This window comes from Pelophylax lessonae (assembly GCF_965119305.1).
Source record: "Pelophylax lessonae genome assembly, chromosome: 5".
Classification (NCBI taxonomy): Eukaryota; Metazoa; Chordata; class Amphibia; order Anura; family Ranidae; genus Pelophylax; species Pelophylax lessonae.
Genome location: NC_138772.1, coordinates 126,289,077 through 126,310,519, shown reverse-complemented (window position 1 = coordinate 126,310,519; position 21,443 = coordinate 126,289,077). Strand labels below are relative to the sequence as shown.

General features: G+C 41.1%; 1 protein-coding gene across 1 annotated transcript in view; it reads left to right on the top strand.

Annotated features, from left to right (window-relative positions):
- Positions 1 to 21,443, top strand: part of LOC309556008 (histone deacetylase 9-like) — a 903,604-nt gene that overhangs the window by 740,744 nt on the left and 141,417 nt on the right. The window contains exon 12 of the mRNA XM_082258269.1: positions 17,804 to 18,008. Within this exon, the coding sequence (XP_082114395.1) occupies positions 17,804 to 18,008 (205 nt within the window). The remainder of the gene's footprint in view (positions 1 to 17,803; positions 18,009 to 21,443) is intronic.

The following is a 21,443-nucleotide window of genomic DNA, read 5'->3' as shown; positions in this document are numbered from 1 at the left end:
AAAGTGGCTTTAATTAGAAATTTAGGAATCCTCATCCATTATGCTAAATGAAGGGCCAGTCACACCAACTGGATCACCTAAGAACATGAACCCTGTTGTGACAGCCACTGATGTGTCTTCTATTCCAATGGTAATGTTCATGGCTTAAAACATACTGAAGCCATTGATTTTTAAGAAAAAAAAGCTATTTAGAGCACACATATCATTATTGTAACAGTTTTTTTTTAAACTCGCCACTACTCTGTTGACTGTTTTTAGTTGAAAACACTCACGGGGCTTTAGTACAGCAGTATGAGGCTATTGGGTGGACTAGGCCTGGCCATGCCAAAAAGGATGACAGAAAGATATTTTGCTTATATTATAATCTTGCAAATGATATGATTAAATGATCTGCGTGAAACCCATGATGGCTCATCTACAGCACTGATAGATGATTCTGAATCTTCAGCTGCAGTTAACATCCATAAAAGAAATATTATATCATTATATACAAAATGTTGAAGGTATTGCCTCTTTTTTCTCTTTCTTTTAGTTATTGTTTTTGAAGCATATAGTAAAACAGGAGTTTGTCTTCCCTTCAGATTGGGGAAGCCTTCACTACACCTGTTCATTTTTCCGTAGATATTGTATAGAGATGCTGTACATTTTTTTTTAAAGAAAATTTTTATTGGGTTTTCAAAAGTGATACAAAAACAACATTATCAGTAGGTATAGTGGTCAAGTAGACATTACAAATGACTAAAGGGAATCAATGTAGGTTCAGTCATCAACATACTAAATCAGAATCAAAAAGCATTGAGCGAGTGAACCCATAATTGTCACAAAGAGGATAAGAAGGGAAGAGGAAAAAAAAGGAAGATATGGGGTGAAAAAGGGGGGGAGGTAAAGGTGGGATCGGGGGCAGGGGAGGGCTGGGAGGGGAGAACGGGAAGTGAGAGCAAAGGGTGGGTGACGAGGAGTGTAGGGGGAGTGGGGGGGAGAAGAGGTAAAGAAAGACTTTAGTCTAGGAGAAAAAAAATGAGATGCTGTACATTTAACCACTCCTTTAGCAAGTGTCTTCTGGTAGCCAATGAGGGCTTAGGTAGTCTTCAACCATCAATGAGCATGCTTACAAGCGAAAGTTCCATACAATGTCTTAAACTGGCCATCTCAAAAATAAAATGTCAGCATAGGTTTTACTGTCTTAATAAGGTTTTTAATCTAGTCTGCCTATAAACAATACAATAGCAGGACAGCTGATATGGGGGCCTAATCCAACCGTTTTGAGGCAAAACATCTAGCCACTGAGTGCAGGAGAGCCATGTACAGACACCTGAAAGATCACAAATTTCCTCAAGAAATGTCAGCGCGTGGGGTCTTCAGGCAACCAAAGATGTAGGATCATCTGATCTTGGCATCTTCTTTATTAAAGTTTTGATAATAAAGTATTTTTGGGGTTAGAGGTAGGATGCCATGAAAGATGTCACCAGTATCTGAGTTCTCTGATGGAAGCAGTCGTTCTCCAATTTCATAAGAACCATTTGGTACTCCATTGTTTTGCAAATTCTGCATATTTTTTTAATACTTACAACAAACATCTGCCTTGTGTCAAATTGTGACATTTTGAAAACATTTAGCACTATAATACGGTACATAACATGTTCCTCCTGCTTCTTTTGCACACTTTTGCTTCTTTTGTGATTTTTGAGGCCAGGAATCTTTCAATCACATTGCTTTCTTTTAGCCAATAATCTTTCAATCTCTTTTTCTCCATTAGCCAAAACCCTTTTAGTATTCTCTTACGGCTAAATATAGCCCTTTTGTATCACCATTTCAGCCTTATCGTAGCACTGTGCATCAAGCTGCAGCACCCAAACATCCAACCTATATAAAAGACTGGCCATTATGTTGGTATTTTAAGGAGAAACTCTTTAAGGAATATTAGCCAGTCAGATATCTAGGCAATAAAAAGAAAACTTGTGAAATAAAGCTTTGATAAATAGTATGAATAGTTCAAATATATATGGATGTCTTATAATTAAAGTGCAATAGAAATGATGCACTGTCATTTTTCACAGTTAATAAGGAATCAGCTATACTGGTCTACCTACTAGAAGTTACACAGAGCTGATTTCTGATTGGCCGTCCCAATGTGTGCCCAGCACAGTCCCAACACAAGAAAGGGCAAAAAGCCTGCTTCCTTGTAAATAGTAGATAAAGACATACTTTTTGACAAGCCCTATGTTAAAAAAATATCCCACAGACTCATCAAGAGAAAAAAAAAAAAAAAACACCAACAGACCGACACAACTGATCACATCTCTCACTTGCCACAAAAGACAACTCACAGGCTCCACCAGTGTATGGAATTTAAAGGGACGAATGATGTCATTGACCAAAAATGGACATGACCATATGGCCGGTGATGTCACAAAGCCTCATCAAGCATTAGGGTCTTTTATGTATTTTTAGGGGGATCTTAATGCTAGTTTTTTGTGTGGGGGCCCAGTTACATTTACACCAGACCCTCATCTAGGATTAGGGTCTGGTATAGATGAACAGAATCCCCGGCTGCTTTGTTTTTTAAACAGAAGTAAGTGGTGCAGCTGTAATTTCTGGCAATTTAAAAAGCATTTCTTTTTCTTTGTAAATTACAGTTTTGCTATATTAGGTTGTATAAATTGTACGGGTGCGCCAGTTCACAGGCCAGTGCAGGCCACCCTCTACGCATGTTATTTAAAGGAATTTTGCATTTTTACTGCTGCCCTTTAAGCACTATGAAAACCACTACTTCCTGCTAAACTGAAAGAAAATGACTTTTGCTTTGGCACATGTTCTTCATGGCAGTGCCCAGCCCCACAGGCCATTTGTTTGACCATCCCCTGCCTATTAGCCTGGAAAATGGCTCTTACTGTCTTTTAACTATTGACTCCTAGTGACTGTGAGTGGGGTTCAGATTTGGCACCCAAACTAATGCTGGCTTACTCACATCAGCAGCAATATAGGAGAAGCCCTTTTCCCTACAGCTTTATTTGTGTTGAAAAGAGAAATCCAGAAAATTCAGTAAAACTACAGTAAAACACAGAACATTAAAACGTTCTACAGAATCTTCTAGGACATTGAACTCAGGACCAAGGTACAACAAGGCAAGCTATTTCCTTCACTGAGGCAAGTCCTCTTCAGAGTCCGAATCTTGTTCAATGTACATCTATTCCCTGTTCACATATAATGTTATGACGTGCGACTTCTCAAACTAGAAAAATGCAGATCACCACTAGGACATGGAAAACAATTGTTTCACATGTGTCCTATTCACACCACAACACACCCAGGAGGCGAGGTGCAGTGAGCTGCGATAAAATGCAGACATGCTGCATTTTATTGCACCACACTGTACAGGGTCATACTGTATCTGAGAAAAGTGAGTACACCCCTCACATTTTTGTAAATATTTTATTATATCTTTTCATGTGACAACACTGAAGAAATGACACTTTGCTACAATGTAAAGTAGTGAGTGTACAGTTTGTATAACAGTGTAAATTTGCTGTCCCCTCAAAATAACTCAACACACAGCCATGAATGTCTAAACCGCTGGCAACAAAAGTGAGTACACCCCTACGGCCCCTTTCACACACCCGGACCGTTTGTTTCATCAGTTCAGTCATGTCAAAATGGATGAAGTATTCATCAGTTTTTCATCCGTTTATTTTACATTCACTACCAATGCAAAAACGGATGAAAAAAGAATCATTTGTCAGTTTACATCCATTTTTGTAACGGAATTAAAATAGGGCTTTGAACAGTTTTAAAAAAATGATGATGACAGATGCGGATTTAAACTGATGTAAACGGATGATCATCCATTTACATCCGTTTCTCCATAGAAATGCATTGATGTCTGTTTTTTATCCGTCAACGGATGGATGAAAAACGGACAAACGGACAGCATGTGTGAAAGGGGCCTAAGTGAAAATGTCTTTACAAGCTGTACACTCACTACTTTACATTGTAGCAAAGCGACATTTCTTCAGTGTTGTGACATGAAAAGATAAAATAAAACATTTTCAAAAATGTGAGGGATGTACTCACTTTTGTGAGATACTGTACATGTCAATGTGAGGCAAAGCAACTCACCACACTGCTGTACAGTGACATAAATGAAGTGTCACTAATGAGGACTTCAAATAAAGTTTGTACAATAAAAATAAAAAAGGGAGCTGTGTGATGTGCTAAAATGCGTATTATACCACCCCCCTACCTGCGGCTTACAGCAGCCAGAAAGGACAGATGCCGCAAACAAAATCACCATGAGGCAGCTGTCCGGTGCAGTGTGAACGGGTCAGAAAACCAGCATAATATATTGTACTAATTTGTCTCCATTCACTAGCAAGGCTGAAGCGGTCAATACATGGATTGAAATTTGGCCGGTTCAGCAGGGACTACCTGACTTTCGATCCATGTATGGACAGGGAGGTTGTATAGAAGTAGATCTACCGATTGACTTCTGTACAACTCCCCTGTCAGATTTCCCTGCTCAACGGCCTACCCACTGTCAGAATACAATAGCACAGCAGGGGGAATTCACCCATCCATATCATATGTGTGGATAGGGGAATAAAGTCCATTTTTTTTTTCTTTATCCAATTCGCTGATTGATAAAAAAAAAAAAAAAAAAAAAAAAAAAACACACATCTATGAGCTGCTTTAGGCCCCTCTCACACAGGGAGTCTGTTCAGATCCGCCTGTCAGTTTTTTTGGCAGATCTGAACGGATGCCCCATGCATCTCTATGGGGCATTGGATGTCAGCGGAGACATGTCCACTGACATCTGATCCGTCAAACAGGACAGATGGAAACCCTATTTTCCATCCGTCTGGCAGATTGGATCGGATGAGAACGATAGAGAAGAATAGGGCATCCGATTCCCCCATAGAGAAGAATGGGGACCTGACAGCTGTGTCTCCGCACACAGCGCAGAGACACAGCTGTCATCCGCCTGCTCAACGGGGGACCGATACCCGCTGAGAAAAATGGAGTCCGCCTGATGGACTCCGTGTGTTAAAGGGGCCTAAGAGTTGAAAAAAAAAAAAAATAACACTTCTCTGTTCACATATGCTTTGGGGACTGTTCACAGCATGGGGTCTGGTGCATGTCTGTTCATCGGTTCAAGTGCGAATCAGGTCTAAATTTTATCCTGAATTTCGCAACTGAACCGGAACCAAAGACGCACAGGATCCTTTTTAAATGTGGACCGCGACTGAACTGTCTCCATTGACAGCTGGTCACACTCTCCTGTCATGTGAATTGGATGCGGAGAAACCCGCAAACAATTCATATAAATGTAAATTGGGCCCTAAAGGGATATTAAATTGTTATCTTTATTTTTAGATCTTTATTTAGAGCTTTATATTTTAAGATCTTTTAAATCTTTATTATTTTTTTTTTCTAAATATCAAACATGTTATACTTACCTGCTCTGTGTAATGGTTTTGCACAGAGCAGCTTGGATTGTCCTCTTTTAAGATCCCACGCTGGCACTCCTGGCCCCTCCCTCCTGCCAGGTGCCCCCACAGCAAGCAGCTTACTCTGGCAGCACCCAAGCAGGTGCTTTCCCGACCCACGTCTCTGTGTGTCCATTCGGCCCCATCCTCTCTGTCTCCTGATTAGGTCACTGGCTGTGATTGACAGCAGTGGGAGCCAATGGCTCCTGCTGCTGCCAAAAGCCAATCAGGAGTGCGAGTCCCTGGAGAGAAAAAGGCTCTCGTGGACATCACTGGATCGAGAGGGGGGTCAGGTAAGTTTTAGGGGGGGTTGCTGCACACAGAAGGTTTTTAACCTTCATGCATTGAAAAAACCTTGTGCCTTTACAACCACTTTATAGAGATTATAATTAATCACCTTGTAAAACAACCCAGCCAGTTTAAAATAGAAATGAAAGGGAAAACATTTTTGTATAGATATAAAAAAGGGAAAAAAGGTATTTATATTGTTTTTTTAAGTGATCACATTCTCTGTGTTTTCTCAGCTGCATAAGAGCTAGGGGGAGGAGAAGCAGCAACCCACTGAGCTTCCCAGTGAATGGCTGTGCAGCGGGGGCTTGTCTGTTCTGGAGGAGAGCAGGCCGAGTTCCCAGCATGGTCCCCATGAGTAAGCTCCCATTGGTGGAGTGAAACACATTGGGGGGGTGGCCTAGTGGCGGTGCAGCCTGAGACTGCCACTAGTCTACACACAACAGGTCTTATTCTGATGTGCGGCTCCTAGGATCTTCAGCTTTTATCTGAGTTCCCAGCATAGCTAGAGAACTGACCATGGTGTGCTCTCCCACTTAGCGTGGTCAGTTTTTTTTATAGGAAAGTAGAGGGACTGGCAAGGACACCAGAGATTTCACACAAAGGACACAATACAAAGAGAACCAGATACTGTATCATACAAGTACATGGTACAGCAGGCCCAAATCAGGAATCTGAAGTGTTGGGGTAACAAACACTTTAAATAGAAAGTAAAGGAAACCCTTTTATAAATCACTCAGAAACAATTACACTGAATATAGAAACCACCCAGTGCCATCATTACATTTATTTGCAGGCTTCTTTTTTATGCTCTTGACCTGGCTTTTTTAGAACAATTTATTTTACATCAAGGGAGTTTTTGGAAGGTTTCAGGCACAAAGAAGAAAAGGGCACAAGTGATCAATGAATAAGATACAAAGTATTATGGGAAATAGAGCCTGGACGGGCCGAGGTGGGAGTGAAAATCACAGATTTGTGAAGAAAGGCAGCAGCACAGAAAATATATCACAAGCTCAGCCACACATCCAGCACTTAACCTTTCGATGTCAGTGATGATAAGTGTGAGGAAAAAACACAGATGTGTAATTATCAAGCTTCAAAATGCTGCTTGGAATTCCTTCCTTGCCAAGCCAGAGCAGCATGTGCTGTACAGAGAGAATCGCAAGCACTTCACTGCTCGTCCCATTCTGCTGCTTGCTGGAGAATATTACAGAATATGCCTGTGTGACACCCACATTTTATACAGTAATTATATCATTTTTCATTTATAATTCTATAAATACAATTTGTAATGATATGAAAATAATTTATAACTATATCATATAAAACAAGGAGTGACACTCCTATTATATACCTATTTTTTAAAAGGGGTTGTCTGTGATTTGCGTTAGCCACTTCAGCCCCGGAAGATTTTACCCCCTTCCTGACAAAGACCCTATTTTACGAATTCGGCACTGCGTTACTTTAACGGACAATTGCGCGGTCGTGCAACGCTGTACCCAAATACAATTTACGTCCTTTTTTCCCACAGATAGAGCCTTATTTTGGTGGTATTTGATCACCTGTGCAATTTTTTTTTTTTTTGTTCTATAAACAAAAAAAGAGCGACAATTTTGAAAATAAAAACAATATTTTTCACATTCTGCTATATGACATCCCCCCCCAAAAATGTAAAAATCAAATTTTTTTAACATTTCAGGCCAATTTGTTTCCTGCTACATATTTTTGGGGACCAGTGACATTACTACAGTAATCAGTGCTAAAAATATGTGCTGTTACTATAATAATGACACTGGCAGGGAAGGGGTTAACAGTATAAGTGATCAAGGGGTTAAATGTGACCCTAGGGAAGTGATTCTAACTGTGGGGGGGGGTTGCTTCTGAGATGACCATAGAGACATGTGATCCTATATAGCAGGATCGCATGAGCTCTGCGATCATCCCAGGGAGAAGGACGATCAGCTGTGTTTACAACAGCCGACTGTCCTTCTCTCTCAGCGGGGAATGATCCCAGGTGACAGGTGGCAATCGGAGCCTCCTGACACACGCATCGGCTTCCCCGCTGACGAGCGGGGGCGGGAGCGTGTCGGCAAGCGATCGCCCCCTAGACTCCCGAGAGCAAGCGCCGTATATGTACGGTGATTCGCCCAGGAGCGGCTGCCTGCCGCAGTACATCTGCGGCGGGTGGTCGTAAAGGAGTTAAACAGCCCTGTTTTGTTTGCACACAATCCGATAGCAATTGGCATAATTAGTTATTGTAACTTTTGTCAGTGTCATGTATTTTAAACATCGTACTTTGCAGTCTCCCACGAACGTGCTCCCATGTTCATTGTGGGCAGCTGAAGCCCGCTGGTATTTTGTTTCAAGGACTCGGCACTGATGGCTATCCAGAATGCACCTCCTAATCTCGTGCATGTGCATTAACAACAAAGCGCGACCCACTGATTGTGTTCAGGTTGCCATAGGAAGTTCCCACCCCGTTGTGATGGCAACCTGTTACTCAAGAATAAAACCCTGTCAGCAAGCTAGCAAGCACTAACCTAGTTTTCCCGGTACAATCCAATAAATTCACCTCTGATTGGCAATGCTTCTCCTGTTGTTCCTGCCACTGCCACCACCGCTGGTGCTACCAATACCTTCACTACCACCCACTACCAATACAGACAAAAGACTGGATTCCCAAATTAAAAATGGCGCCCATCTCCTCCTAGCATTGTGTAGGTTCTGGTTGTGCAATAACGCAATGCTAGCAGTGGGGTGGGGGTGGGGTGGCTGCCCATTAACTCCTGGGAGTGATGACACAGCTATCTTAGGAGCCAATAGAAAAGCAGAAATGACATACCGCTGCGAGGTTGGATGGAAGTGCAGCCTTTGGACTCCAAAAAGGTAAAAAATGAAAAGGATATGAACATGAATGGGGGTGTGGTCATCTATCATTGCAGCTATGTTGTCATATAGGGGGAACTCTGCTTTAATGAGAGTCTCACTGGAGACTAGCTGAGAACGATAGCTAATATCTTGCTTTTATATTGGATGTGCTTCTTCTTCTAAACTATAATTATGGCCACATGTTCTTCAGAACTGACCTGGGTGATTATGAAATCATTAAAAAAAGGAAAGAAAATAAAACAAGAACTCTTGGAGTCTTATGTCCCCCAGGAAATCCATTTTGTAAGGGGAAATCACCACACAAAAAAAAAAAGTGTGAGACGCCCCTAAAAACCCATACCAGTCCCTCAATTCAAGCCAGTTGGACAACTGATGAGGACAAGAGCCTCTTCCCCACAACCTTGGCCCAGAGGTTGTGAGGGTCCATGGGCAAGAAGCTTATTGGAACCAGGAAGCCCCCTTTAATAATAAGATACCCCCCAATTCACAAAAAAGATGTGACCTACAAATAAAGACACCAAAATGTTTGACAAGTCCTTGATTAAAAAAATAAAAATCCCCAAAATGCCCCTTGTTGTAAATCCATCAATCATGGTACCCACCACCGGCCGACTAGCTGAAAAAAAAATTGCAAAGACTCGGCACCAGAGTTGTATAAAGTACTCGAAACCCATACTTGAGTAAAAGTACAAGTGCTCGAACAAAAAGTGACTTGAGTAGAAGTGGAAGTGCTCGAACAAAAAGTGACTTGAGTAGAAGTACTAAAGTATTCAACATTTTTTGTACTTAAGTATTGCAAGTAGTTTTTTAAAACATTTTGCTACTCAAGTACTGAAAGTAAAAGCACCAGTAGTTTTGAAAAAAAATTGCTACTCAAGTACTGAAAGTAAAAGTACAAGTACTGTGTTATGTAGTTATTAAAGAAAGAAGTCAAAAGTTTGAACATCATATTGTTTTTTATTATTTCAAATGCAGCTTTTATTTATACATACAGTAGCATTTATTTTCGAATGTGCTGATAATACACATGTTTTGAGCTTCATGAAACATGCCATCTACTATTCTGGCAGTGGTAATTTTTATAATAGTAACGAGTAACTATGCAGCACAAAAAAAAAATATCGGAGTAGAAGTATTGAAATCATCGAAAAAATGTAGTGAAGTAAAAGTGGAAGTAGGAGAAAAAAATTATACTCTAGGAAAGTACAGATACCGCCTTTTGGTACTTAAAGTGGAGTTCCACCCTAAATTTATATTTACCTCCATCTTCTCGCTCCGGGTCACCTGAAAAACAAATGGATAATCGCATTTTTTTTTTTTTTTACTTACCTCGTATAGAAGAAAATATACTTACCTTACTTCCTTCTTCCTCCCCTCGGCGGCCACGGCCCGTCGTCACTTCCTGGCTTTGCAATGATTCCTGGGAGCTGAACGTCATCGCTCCCAGGAATCATTGCACCTGCACCGGCCCCGACGTCAGTTCCGGGGCGCGCGCGTCATTCCCTTCTTAACAGCTTCTGGGCATGCCCAGAAGCTGTGGAGGGTTGACGCGCGCGCACCGAAAGTGACGGCGGGGCCGGTGCAGTGCATCGTGGGACCGAAGAAGACGGAAGAGGACGCAGAAGAGGATCGCGCTGGCTTCAAGCTGCCCACACCTGTGATGGCAGCGCTGGACAATACTTTTTCAAGGCAAGTATTTCTCCTAAAAGGTAAGTGCAACCCGGGACAGATCAGAGGCTAGCCATTGTGGAATGTACTAGCCCTGACTGTCCCGGGGGTATTTTTATTAAAAAAAGTATTCCCAGGGTGGAACTCCGCTTTAAGTACAGTAGTGAAGTAGTTCTACTTAGTTACTATACATCTCTGCTCGGCACAGACAACCGATCCTGATGGTACCAGTAACCAAATGACAGCTCCTGGAGCTATCATCAGCGATATAAGGGTAGGGGCAGAGATATTGGTAAGGTCAATGCCCAAATACTGCAATGGCCATATTTGGGCAATGTTACTACCAAACTTTGGCCAGGGATTCCTGCCTATGTAAGTAAATAGGCTAGGTGATCAGTGGTTGGTAAGAATACAGTGGATGCAAGCACTCACTGCTTCCTTAGCAACCATTGGCAAGCTGTCATGTTTGTCCATGCCGAACACCCTAAACATTTGGCGTTCAGTTAAAAGACAGCCAGTGTTTGATCCAATTGTATGTTTGGACTGAACACTGAGCTCATACCTAGTGCAGAACAGTTCATGTCAAATGTATTATTGCACCTTGTGATGAATTTCCTCAATGTGGACTCAAGCTTTAAAATCTGAAGCAAATATCTCCTTAACGGGACGCAGAAATTATTTAAAATCTGACAGAAGTGCTTTCCCTTCCTCTCCCTATTCAAAACTAACTTTGAAGGTTGGCTATCATTTTTGACTGTCCTTCCATTTACCTGCAATAAAAAAAAAATATGTTAATAATACCAGAAGCTACAGAGTTGGAAAGAAGGCATAGAAATATATTCCAATGTGGAATCACTAAATACTAACTGTACCCAATAATGGAAATTCAGTGTGTAATGTAAAGGATGCTGTTTATGGAACCTATTCAGAGAGAATAATGGAGGCTGAACTATTACCGCTTTTCAATGAACAATCCAATATTTATCCCAGTAATGCGTGTGTAGTAATATTCAATAATCAGTGTAATATTTCTCATGACATCTGTTAGCTGCTGTCTTTTTCGGTCTCCTTTGATGCTTTTTATCTTAGAAGAATGACAGTGTGTAATAATAGAAGCATTTATGGATCATGCCGCATTAGCATTTTTGGTCAATTTACTGTAGAAAAACCCCATAGAAACCTTTTCATGTGGAATGTGGTGAGAAATCACTAAACAACTTTGTGCAATATTGTGTGCACACTGAATGAAAACTGCTGATGGACTATTCTGTTCCCGGAGTAGCAGTGATTGCTGTATTTTTGGAGAAGACATTTTTGTTTTATTGCTGGGCTATTTATTGTTGATGATAGACAAAAGTTTCCAGACTTACCCAATTTTAGGCAAACTTGTTCTTTGATAAAAGTAAGATTAATCTGTCTGTGTGGAGATGCAATTTATCTCCCGGAATAGAGGAATAAAACACTAAAACGTAGATAGTAGATAGTATACACTCACCGGACACTTTATTAGGTACACCTTGCTAGTACCGGGTTGGACCCCCTTTTGCCTTCAGATCTGCCTTAATTCTTTGTGGCATTGATTCAACAAGGTGTTGGAAACATTCCTCACAGATTTTGGTCCATAGTGACATGATAGCATCACGCAGTTGCTGCAGATTTGTCGGCTGCACATCCATGATGTAAATCTCCCGTTCCACCACATCCCAAAGGTGCTCTATTGGATTGAGATCTGGTGGCTGTGGAGGCCATTGAAGTACAGTGACCTCATTGTCATATTCAACAGTGGTGAGATGATTTGAGCTTTGTGACATGGTGCATTATCCTGCTGGATGTAGCCATCAGAAGATGGGTGCGCTGTAGTCATAAAGGGATGGACATGGTCAGCAACAATACTCAGGCCGTGACATTTAAACAATGCTCAGTTGGTAGTAAGGGGCTCAAAGTGTGCCAAGAAAATATCCCCCACACCATTACACCTCCACCACCACTAGCTTGAACCATTGATACAAGGCAGATTGGATCCATGCTTTTACGTTCTATATGGCAAATTCTGACCCTACCATCTGACCAAGCAATGTTTTTTTCAATCTTCTATTGTCCAATTTTGATGAGCCTGTCCAAATTGTAGCCTCAGTTTTCTGTTCTTAGAAGACAGGAGTGATTTTCTGTTGCTGTAGCCCATCTGCTTCAAGGTTCCATGTGTTTTGTATTCTTTGGTTCTAACGAGTGGTTATTTAAGTTACTGTTGCCTTTCTATAATATTAACCACTTAAGCCCCGGAAGATTTTACCCCCTTCCTGACCAGGGGTTTTTTTGCGATTTTTTACTGTGTGAATTTAACGGACAATTGCGCGGTCGTGCAACGCTGTACCTAAACGAATTTGACGTCCTTTTTTCCCCACAAACAGAGCTTTCTTTTGGTGGTATTTGATCACCTGTGCGATTTTTACTTTTTGCGCTATAAACAAAAAAAGAGCGTAAATTTTGCAAAAACAACAATATTTTTTATTGGTTAACAAGGCATTTTCGTCCACACTACTTCCCTTCAATGGATATTTTCTCTTTTTCGGACCATTCTCTGTAAACCCTAGAGATGGTTGTGTGTGCAAATCCCGGTAGATCAGCGGTTTTTGAAATACTCAGACCAGCCCGTCTGGCACCAACAACCATGCCACGCTCAAAGTAACTTAAATACCCTTTCTTCCCCATTCTGATGCTTGGTTTGAACTTCAGCAAGTTGTCTTCACCACGTTGAGATGCCTAAATACATTGAATTGCTGCCATGTGATTTCCAGATTAGCAATTTATTTTACCAAGCAATTGAACAGGTGTACCTAATAAAGTGGCCGGTGAGTGTAATGTTCCTTTTAGACTGCTATATAGTGCAGGAGCCACACTACAATATTGTAAAGCAGCTAAAATATGTACAATGTATTTTAGCATGTTTTTCTGAGCCTAAAGTGCATGAATTCTCTAAAAATGATTTTTTCCCCTTACTTTATTATAAAACAAACTACCCCTATTGGTCTGTTAAATATGCCATTATCTTCACAACTATGCCCTGTGGTGCATAAGGCTGTAGGGGGTGGTTTCCTGCAGGGACTGTCAAAGCATACCTCCCAACTTTATGAGATGGGATTAAAGGACACCTATTAGCAAAAGTATGTAGGCATTGGACACACCCCCTGCCATGGCCCCTTAACCACTTAAGCCCCGGAGGATTTGGCTGCTAAACGACCAGGGGGTATTTTGCGATTCGGCACTGCGTGACTTTAACGGACAATTACACGGTCGTGCGACGCTGTACCTAAACTAATTTGAAGTCCTTTTTTTCCCACAAACAGAGCTTTCTTTTGGTGGTATTTGATCACCTGTGCGATTTTTTGATCATGCGCTATAAACAAAAAAAGAGCGTCAATTTTGCAAAAATAACAATATTTTTCAAATTTTTTTATATGAAATTCCCCCCCAAAAAAATGTAAAAATCAAAATTTTTTACCGCCGGTCACACGCGCGGGGGGGTCCATGACCGCGCGGGAGCGGGAGCGACCTACGTCGCTCTGCCTGTGAGGGGCTGACTGCCGCAGTAAATATACTGTGAGCAGTCGGCAAGCGGTTAAAGGAGAATTATGCCAAAAAAATGATTAGTTACCCATGAGTATTTTTTTTTTCCACTATTCCATTACACTGACTTTTGAAATTTACAAATGCAGCAGTTTAGAAATTAGTTGAAAGGTTTAGCACTGGGAAATACTTTTTGAAAGATAAAAAGTGCATTTTAGGTACAAATTTATAGATCAAACCATAATGAGGGACAGGGCCGCTGATAAGGGGGGACCACCAGTCCTCCTGTAGTGGGCCCGGGCACACAGGGGGGCCCCAACAGCATGGGGAATCGGACCCCTAACTGACATTTTTGACATTTGACATTTTTTGGGGGGACCAGTGACATTACTACAGTAATCAGCGTTAAAAATATGCTCTGTTAATGAAATAATGACACTGACAGGGAAGGGGTTAACCCAGAGGTGATCAAAGGGTTAAGTGTGAGCCTAGAGGAGGGACTTGTAGAATCAATGCAGAGACCTGTGATCCTAAAGAGGAGGATCACAGGCTCTCTGTGTTCATTTCAGAGAGAACAACGGTCAGGTGTGTTTACAACAGCAGACCACCGTTCTCTCTCAGTGGGGAGCGATCGCGGGTGCCTGGCAGCAATCGTGGCTGCTTGCCCTCTGGATCCGCATCCCCGCTGCCTAGTAGGGGAAGGCGTGTGCCGCCTGGTGCACGCACTCGCCCCCGGGAGCGTTTCCGCGAATCGCCGTACAGGTACGGCGGTTCACGCAGCTGAGCCAGCCTGCAGCAGTATATCTGCGGCGGGCGGTCGGCAAGTGGTTAAAGGCAAACATTTTTTTTTTTTCGTTTTTGATAGAGTGGAGATGGATAAGAACAGCTGTCAGTTTTTTGTTGTTGTCTGTGCCCCCGTTAAAGAGATTCACCCTCTCCATTTGTCCTGTTTACCATTATCATTGAAAGTGAAAGTAAAGGAAAACCACAAATTTTGGATTGTCCCCACAAAAGTAATAGCGGGGAAATCTTCCAATGGGGACACTAGTTCTGGTGGCTTCGTGGTCCCAAAGGAATTTCCTAATTTGCAGGAATTTCCTCTCACTTCCTGTTTTGATTATGGGACAGGAAGTAAAGGGAAATCTCTGCAATGGGACTCAGATTGCGAAAAAAATAAAACTGGACAGGGGTTATAGTCCTCTCCTCCTAAGCAAAATGAAAAAAAAAAATGTTGCCAATTTTTCTACTTTAAACCTAAATAAAAAGTGTAGTGTTGATGAAATTGTCTTGGTGTTGTATAATGTAACAGTTTAAAATGAGCAGATTTATCTTTTTAACATGCAAACAGAAATACAATTAAAGCAGTTACAATAATTATATTCAATTTCACACAGTTCCTTCTGGTATCAATGTTAGAAATGAGAAGGTTGTCTCTTTCTGTGTGTCTATATTCTGATTTATTATCACTCAGGTATGAGTCATCTAATAAAGGGAGTTAAAGTAAGAGAATATCTGTTTATTGTCACCACCTCACCCCTGGTGACAGCTATTAATGGCTGATGAGAACCAGATCTAATTACTCCCCAAACAAAGACACACTTTTTTTTGTTTTATATTCTATATCAGAGAGGGAATCTACTAGTATTAACCACTTCTGGACCAGAAGGTTTTACCCCCTTAATGACCAGGCCATTTTTTGCGATACAGCACTGCGTTATTTTAACAGACAATTGCGTGGTCGTGTGACGATGTACCCAAATAAAATAATGCCCTTTTTTCCCACAAATAGAGCTTCCTTTTGGTGGTATTTGATCACCTGTGCGATTTTTATTTTTTCCGCTATAAACAACAAAAGAGCGACAATTCTGAAAAAAAAACAAAACAATATTTTTTTACTTTCTGCTATAAAACATTCCCAATAAAAAATAAAAATATTTTTAATATTTAATATTTTTAATATATTTAAAAATCAACCTTCTTCCTCCAGGGATCTTCAAACTACGGCCCTCCAGCTGTTGCGGAACTACATATCCCATGAGGCATTGTAAAACTCTGACATTTACAGACATGACTAGGCATGATGGGATATGTAGTTCCTGAACAACTGGAGGGCCGTAGTTTGAAGACCCCTGTTTTAGACCAATATGTATTCCGCTACATATTTTTGGTAAAAAAATCCCAATAAGTGTATATTTATTGGTTTGTGCAACGGTTATCTCGTCTACAAACTAGGGGAAAGATTTACGTCATGGCGCGATTAGTGATTTTTAGCGGGATTGCGACATTGCGGCAGAAAGATTGGACACCTAACTGACAATTTTGTAACTTTTGGGGGGGGACCAGTGACATTACTACAGTAATCAGTGCTAAAAAATGTAACTGTTACTGTACTAACGACACTGGCAGGGAAGGGGCTAACACCAGGGGCGATCAAAGGGTTAAATCTGTCCCTAGGGGGTGCTTTCTAACTGTGTGGGGGACAGGCTTGCTGGATGAACACAAAGACCTGTGTTCCTAAATAGGAGGAACTCAGGATCCCTGTGTTCATTAATGACAGAACAGTGGTCTGCCGTGTTTACATTGGCAGACTGCTGTTCTTTCTCCATGGGGAGTGATTGTGGGTGCCCAGCAGACATCGCGGCCACCGGACCCGCTGATTGGCTCTCCCTGTGGCCAATCGGTGCATGTGCGTACCTCCGATGGTGTATGCGCACCCTCACCAGCTGTCCCGCGAAACAACATACAGGTACGTCATTTTGCGGGACAGAGCCTGTAGAAGTACAGTGGCTGGTCAGCAAGTGGTTAGGATTACTAGACTGAAAGTACTGAAGGACAATGAAAGCGGTGGGGATATTATGAAGCCATAGGACCAGCTTTCAGCACAAAATGTAGTACTTTAATTTCAATTCCCCCCCTCGTCCACCTCTCCAAGCATGCCAATTGTATCTCTATTACTCTATTTAGAAGAGAACATGCATGCCTACTGTGCCCATCCCAGAATTCCTGAAGGCCAAAGCAGGCTTGGCAATTGTTACATGGGGTGCAAGGAGGTGCGTAGCAAATTCACAGGGCCATGAACAGCAATGGCAGGCATTGATGGACAATTAACTATCTGCTATCATAAAAGGAACTGACTACCCCCAACATTAAAATTATAAACAGCAGCAGGTATTTTTTGTCTTTTCACAGTTCAGCTTTCAGGCAAAGGGGAGATTAACACTCATATACTGTATATGGAGATTCATATAGAAATTATTGATCTCCATTAATACCCCACTACAAAATATGTTTGTTCATTAGAATAGCTGCAATTTATGAATTATTATATAACCAAGCCCAGAATGGTCATAGTGGTTATATTTATAAAATAACAATATAGAATCTATATTTCCCAGAAAAATCAACATAATAAGGTTGAATTCCATTTTTTAGTGAATAAATGCCTTAATTACTGACTTGTTTCATCATTTTTATTTATCTACCACAAAGCATTTTTTTAGACTGTTATTTCAGTAATATTGGCTGTCAAAAATGGTTCTAGCTGTGACTGTCCCCGCTATATCCCTTTCTTTAGAAGCTATTCAATTAGAACCATTTCCTTAATCTAGAGATAATGGCAAATTTATGGAAATTGGTTTTCTTTGACTTACCCTCATTTTTTTACAGGTTTGTTATTGTGGGTTTATTATAAGTATGCTTTTTTTTTTTTTTTTAAATTGTTTCTTCTATGGTACTAAAAGTGGAAGAGATGAATGTCTATTGATAGATCTTCCATCAGTACCATCTCTGCTGCTTGGATATGTAAGGAAAATACTTTGTAAGCTTTGATGTGTATTACATTGATTGTAAGGAGCTGTTCAATAATATGCATGTAACAGGATTAAAATCTTTGTTTCTGATTTCTATTACAGGCCTCATCTTCATTAAAAGAGAAACAAAAGTACGAGCCTCAGGCACCCAGGCAGGGGGTGTCGTTGCCTGGATCGTATGGAGGGGCCCTGCCTGTTTCTTCAGCTCATGCATCCCTGGAGGGCAAGACCAACAGCAGCCACCAGGCCTTACTGCAGCACTTACTGCTAAAAGAACAGTTGCGACAACAAAAGATTTTAGCTACAGGTAATCCAAGATTCATCAAACGATTCTAAAAATGTTAAAGATGTTTCTTCTTTATGCAATCAATGTAACCATCAATGTAACCATGTGAACAGTGCAACCTACAGAGCCTCATAGCACCTCATACTGTACCGTGTAATAAAAAAGATTGTCAAGGCATTCTGTGATTTTAGGTCCCTTTAAATGAACCCACTGTAAACATTTTTTGGGTGCAGCCATGGCTGTCTGTCCCTGCAAATGCAAGTTATGTGGGTCCTCTGACAGCAGTACTTTTTAAGTCATTGACCTGGAATAATGCAGATCAGGAAAATAACAGAGTTCTTATCTGCACAGTTGTTCTTTGTCAGTGACTTAAGCCGGCCATAGACGGAGCTATTTTTTTGTTGCAGGAAAGAAAATTGCTTGATTCCCCCATCAACACATTCAGAATTGATGATGGAAGCCCTTTCATGGAGCATGCGGGAGGGCAGGGGAAGCCATCCCCACTGGGAGAACACAGTGATTACTGTTAGCGGCTATAATAGCTGCTGGCAATAATTGCATGTAGAATCTGACAGGCTGGTTGTACCCAAGTTGATCAATCAGTTGATCAACTTGGGTACATTCAGCCTGCCCATACATCCTTCAAATCTCAGCCGGTCTGTGCTATTTGTGCCAAGATTCGAACTGTCATGACCAGCTTTTGATACTAAGACTTGCTTTAAAAAATATATATCAGCACAAGGGACATTACTTGTCTTCAGTGAGATGTGTCCCTTGTGCTGCTGTGTCAGAATCTTCCTCCTCTGATGCCCCCACTTCCATATTATTCTGGTATGGTGGAGGTAATAGAACCAAGGGGATGCACTCATCGCCCTTTCCACCCATCTGCTCCATTCATAGAAGCCGTATTACAGTTTCTATGAATGAAACAGAATCTATGAATGGAGGGGTTGAACCCATCAATCAAACCATTTTTAGATTGTGTTTCATTCATAGAAGCTGTTAGAATACAGTGTCCCAGCAGGGACATAGGTTTGTGTGGATGAAGGAATCTGTTCCCATTGGCTGAATGAAAAAAAAAGAACCATTAATGGCCAGCTTAACTGGCTTTTGATAAGCTTGACTCTAGGGTATGTTCTTTGTAAGTTCTCCCAGAGGCAAGGACTTTTATATCCTGAGACTATATACTCTGCACAGCACTGCCTAATATTGGAACAATTTTAATATGAAAAATAAAATAAATTCAAAGCTAAAAAAAGCTTTTACTTTAGCTTCAGTTGCAACTAGTCTTGGAAAACCAAGGGAGGAAATCCTAAACATTGTGAGACTCTTTTTGGTAAACCACATCCGATGATTCTACTGTAAGCAGTCTTCCTCGGTTCTCATAATTTATTACCAAGTATAGTAAACTGTTTTTGAAACACTTAAGCTGTTCCTGAAAGAAAGGTTCTTTATCTTAAGTATTTTAATCCTAGTGTGCAATTATGTACTTTCTTAGTTTTATCATTACCGCTCCAAAATGATTGAGCAAAATGCCTTGAATGAATAGGACAGTGACTGTGTGAGGGAGATGCTGCGTCATGGAGTTCCTGCCAGCTTCCATATTAAATGTGTCCTTTCTATTATGTTAGGTTCACGGTGTGGGTCACATGTTTATAGCAGATCTGTTCAGAGACCACTTTGGTTCTCACATTGTCCTGTCATATTAAAAGATGTCCGTTTACACATGCTAGCCTGTAAATGTGTTTTGACACCTCCTAATGTCTGGTAATGTGTGATGAGCTTAAAGGGAATCTGTCAGGATACAAATATGGAACTTGACATAGATATCTTGTTTTTATTCTTTGCTTCAATGCTTCAGTCACTAAACTTTTGAACCTGTTAGAAGTATGACTTTGGGTTAAAGCTAAGAAACACTTCTCTAGAATATAAACATATTCAAAATATAATATAATATAATATACATTATTATAATATATTATAAATGTATATTTTATTTCATTGTATAAATTTCTGTTGCCCAGAAGAGGATTTCAGTTACATAGAGCTTAAAGCTATACAGTAAGGTCCCTACTTACAAGAGAGTTCCGTTCCGAGAGCTCGTTTGTAAGTCTAACTTGTTCATAAGTCCAACAAAGATCAGTGCTTACAGACAAAGGCAGTGTGTTCTGGTGGGGGGTGATCGCTGGGTTAAACAGAAAAATTGAGCAAACACGTTTGAATCTTTTAAAATTCGTAACTCGAAGGTTCACATGTAGGGGACTTGCTGTATTAAAAAAATTTAATATATTGCAGTTTACCAGCTCTTAAATTAGAAGTATGGCCAAAGCTTTTTTGTCCCTACTTATCTTCTGGGTCTTCTAGGTCACAGGAGTGCATTTATTTCTGTACTCAACTGGACTAAAGCCCACTATTGGCTGAAATTTACAGAGTTGGTCCAGGCTCTGCAAGAAACCCGCTAAGAGCCTGAGCCAGCTGTTCCTGCCCCCTCCACAGCCTGTTGCCCAGTGAGCGCAGAGAGTGGTGAATAACAGTCACCACTCTCTGCTCAGGAAGACCAAGAACTGAGAAATCTATGCATTTTTACTGGGCTTAGAGTTGGCAGGGGGCAGCTTTAGCATTGGACCGATGCTGTAGCCATTTAGGTGAGTATGTATATTTTTTTTATTTTCTCACACTCTCCTTTAGATGTGGTGGCTGCATTAGTTTTATTTTATTTTTAACCTTCATTTTCACCTGGTGATTAAGCCAGTGACACTTGTCCTAGGGCAGGGGTGTCCAAACTATGGCCCTCCAGCTGTTCACGAACTACAATTCCCATCATGCCTAGTTATGTCTGTGAATGTCAGAGATTTACAATGCCTCATGGGATGTGTAGCTCTGCAACAGCTGTAGGGCTGTAGTTTGAACACCCCTGTCCTAGGGTGTCTCCACTCTAGATGGAGGAACAACAAAGACCCCGTTGGACAGCAGCATTGCTAGTTGGCAAAGATAGTGTTAGACTAGCAAATTTATATGGATTTGACAAACAAGTTGACTCTGAACTCTAGCTAACACATTTAAAGAAGTTACAGCAAGAGTTTTTTCCTTTTGGGATAAAAGTTTTTACATAAATTAATAGAAAATTACCATTGTAAGCACCCCTGTCAGTATTAAAGCAGAGTTCCACCCAAAATTGGAACTTCCGCTTTAAGTGCTCCTGACCCCCTGACATGCCACATTTGGCATGTTTTTTTTTTGGGGGGCGGGGAGCAGGTACCTAGATTTCACAGGTACCTGCTCCCACTTCTGCTCGGACTGCCTAGGCGGCTCGAGTTCAAGTACTCCTCTCCCCCTCCCTCCCTGCAATCTTCTGGGACACGTCACAGGTCCCAGAAGATTGCCCGTGCATTCAGGACATGCAGCGCGACTCACGCATTCGCAGTGCACACCTGGCTGTGAAGCCATAAGCTGTCA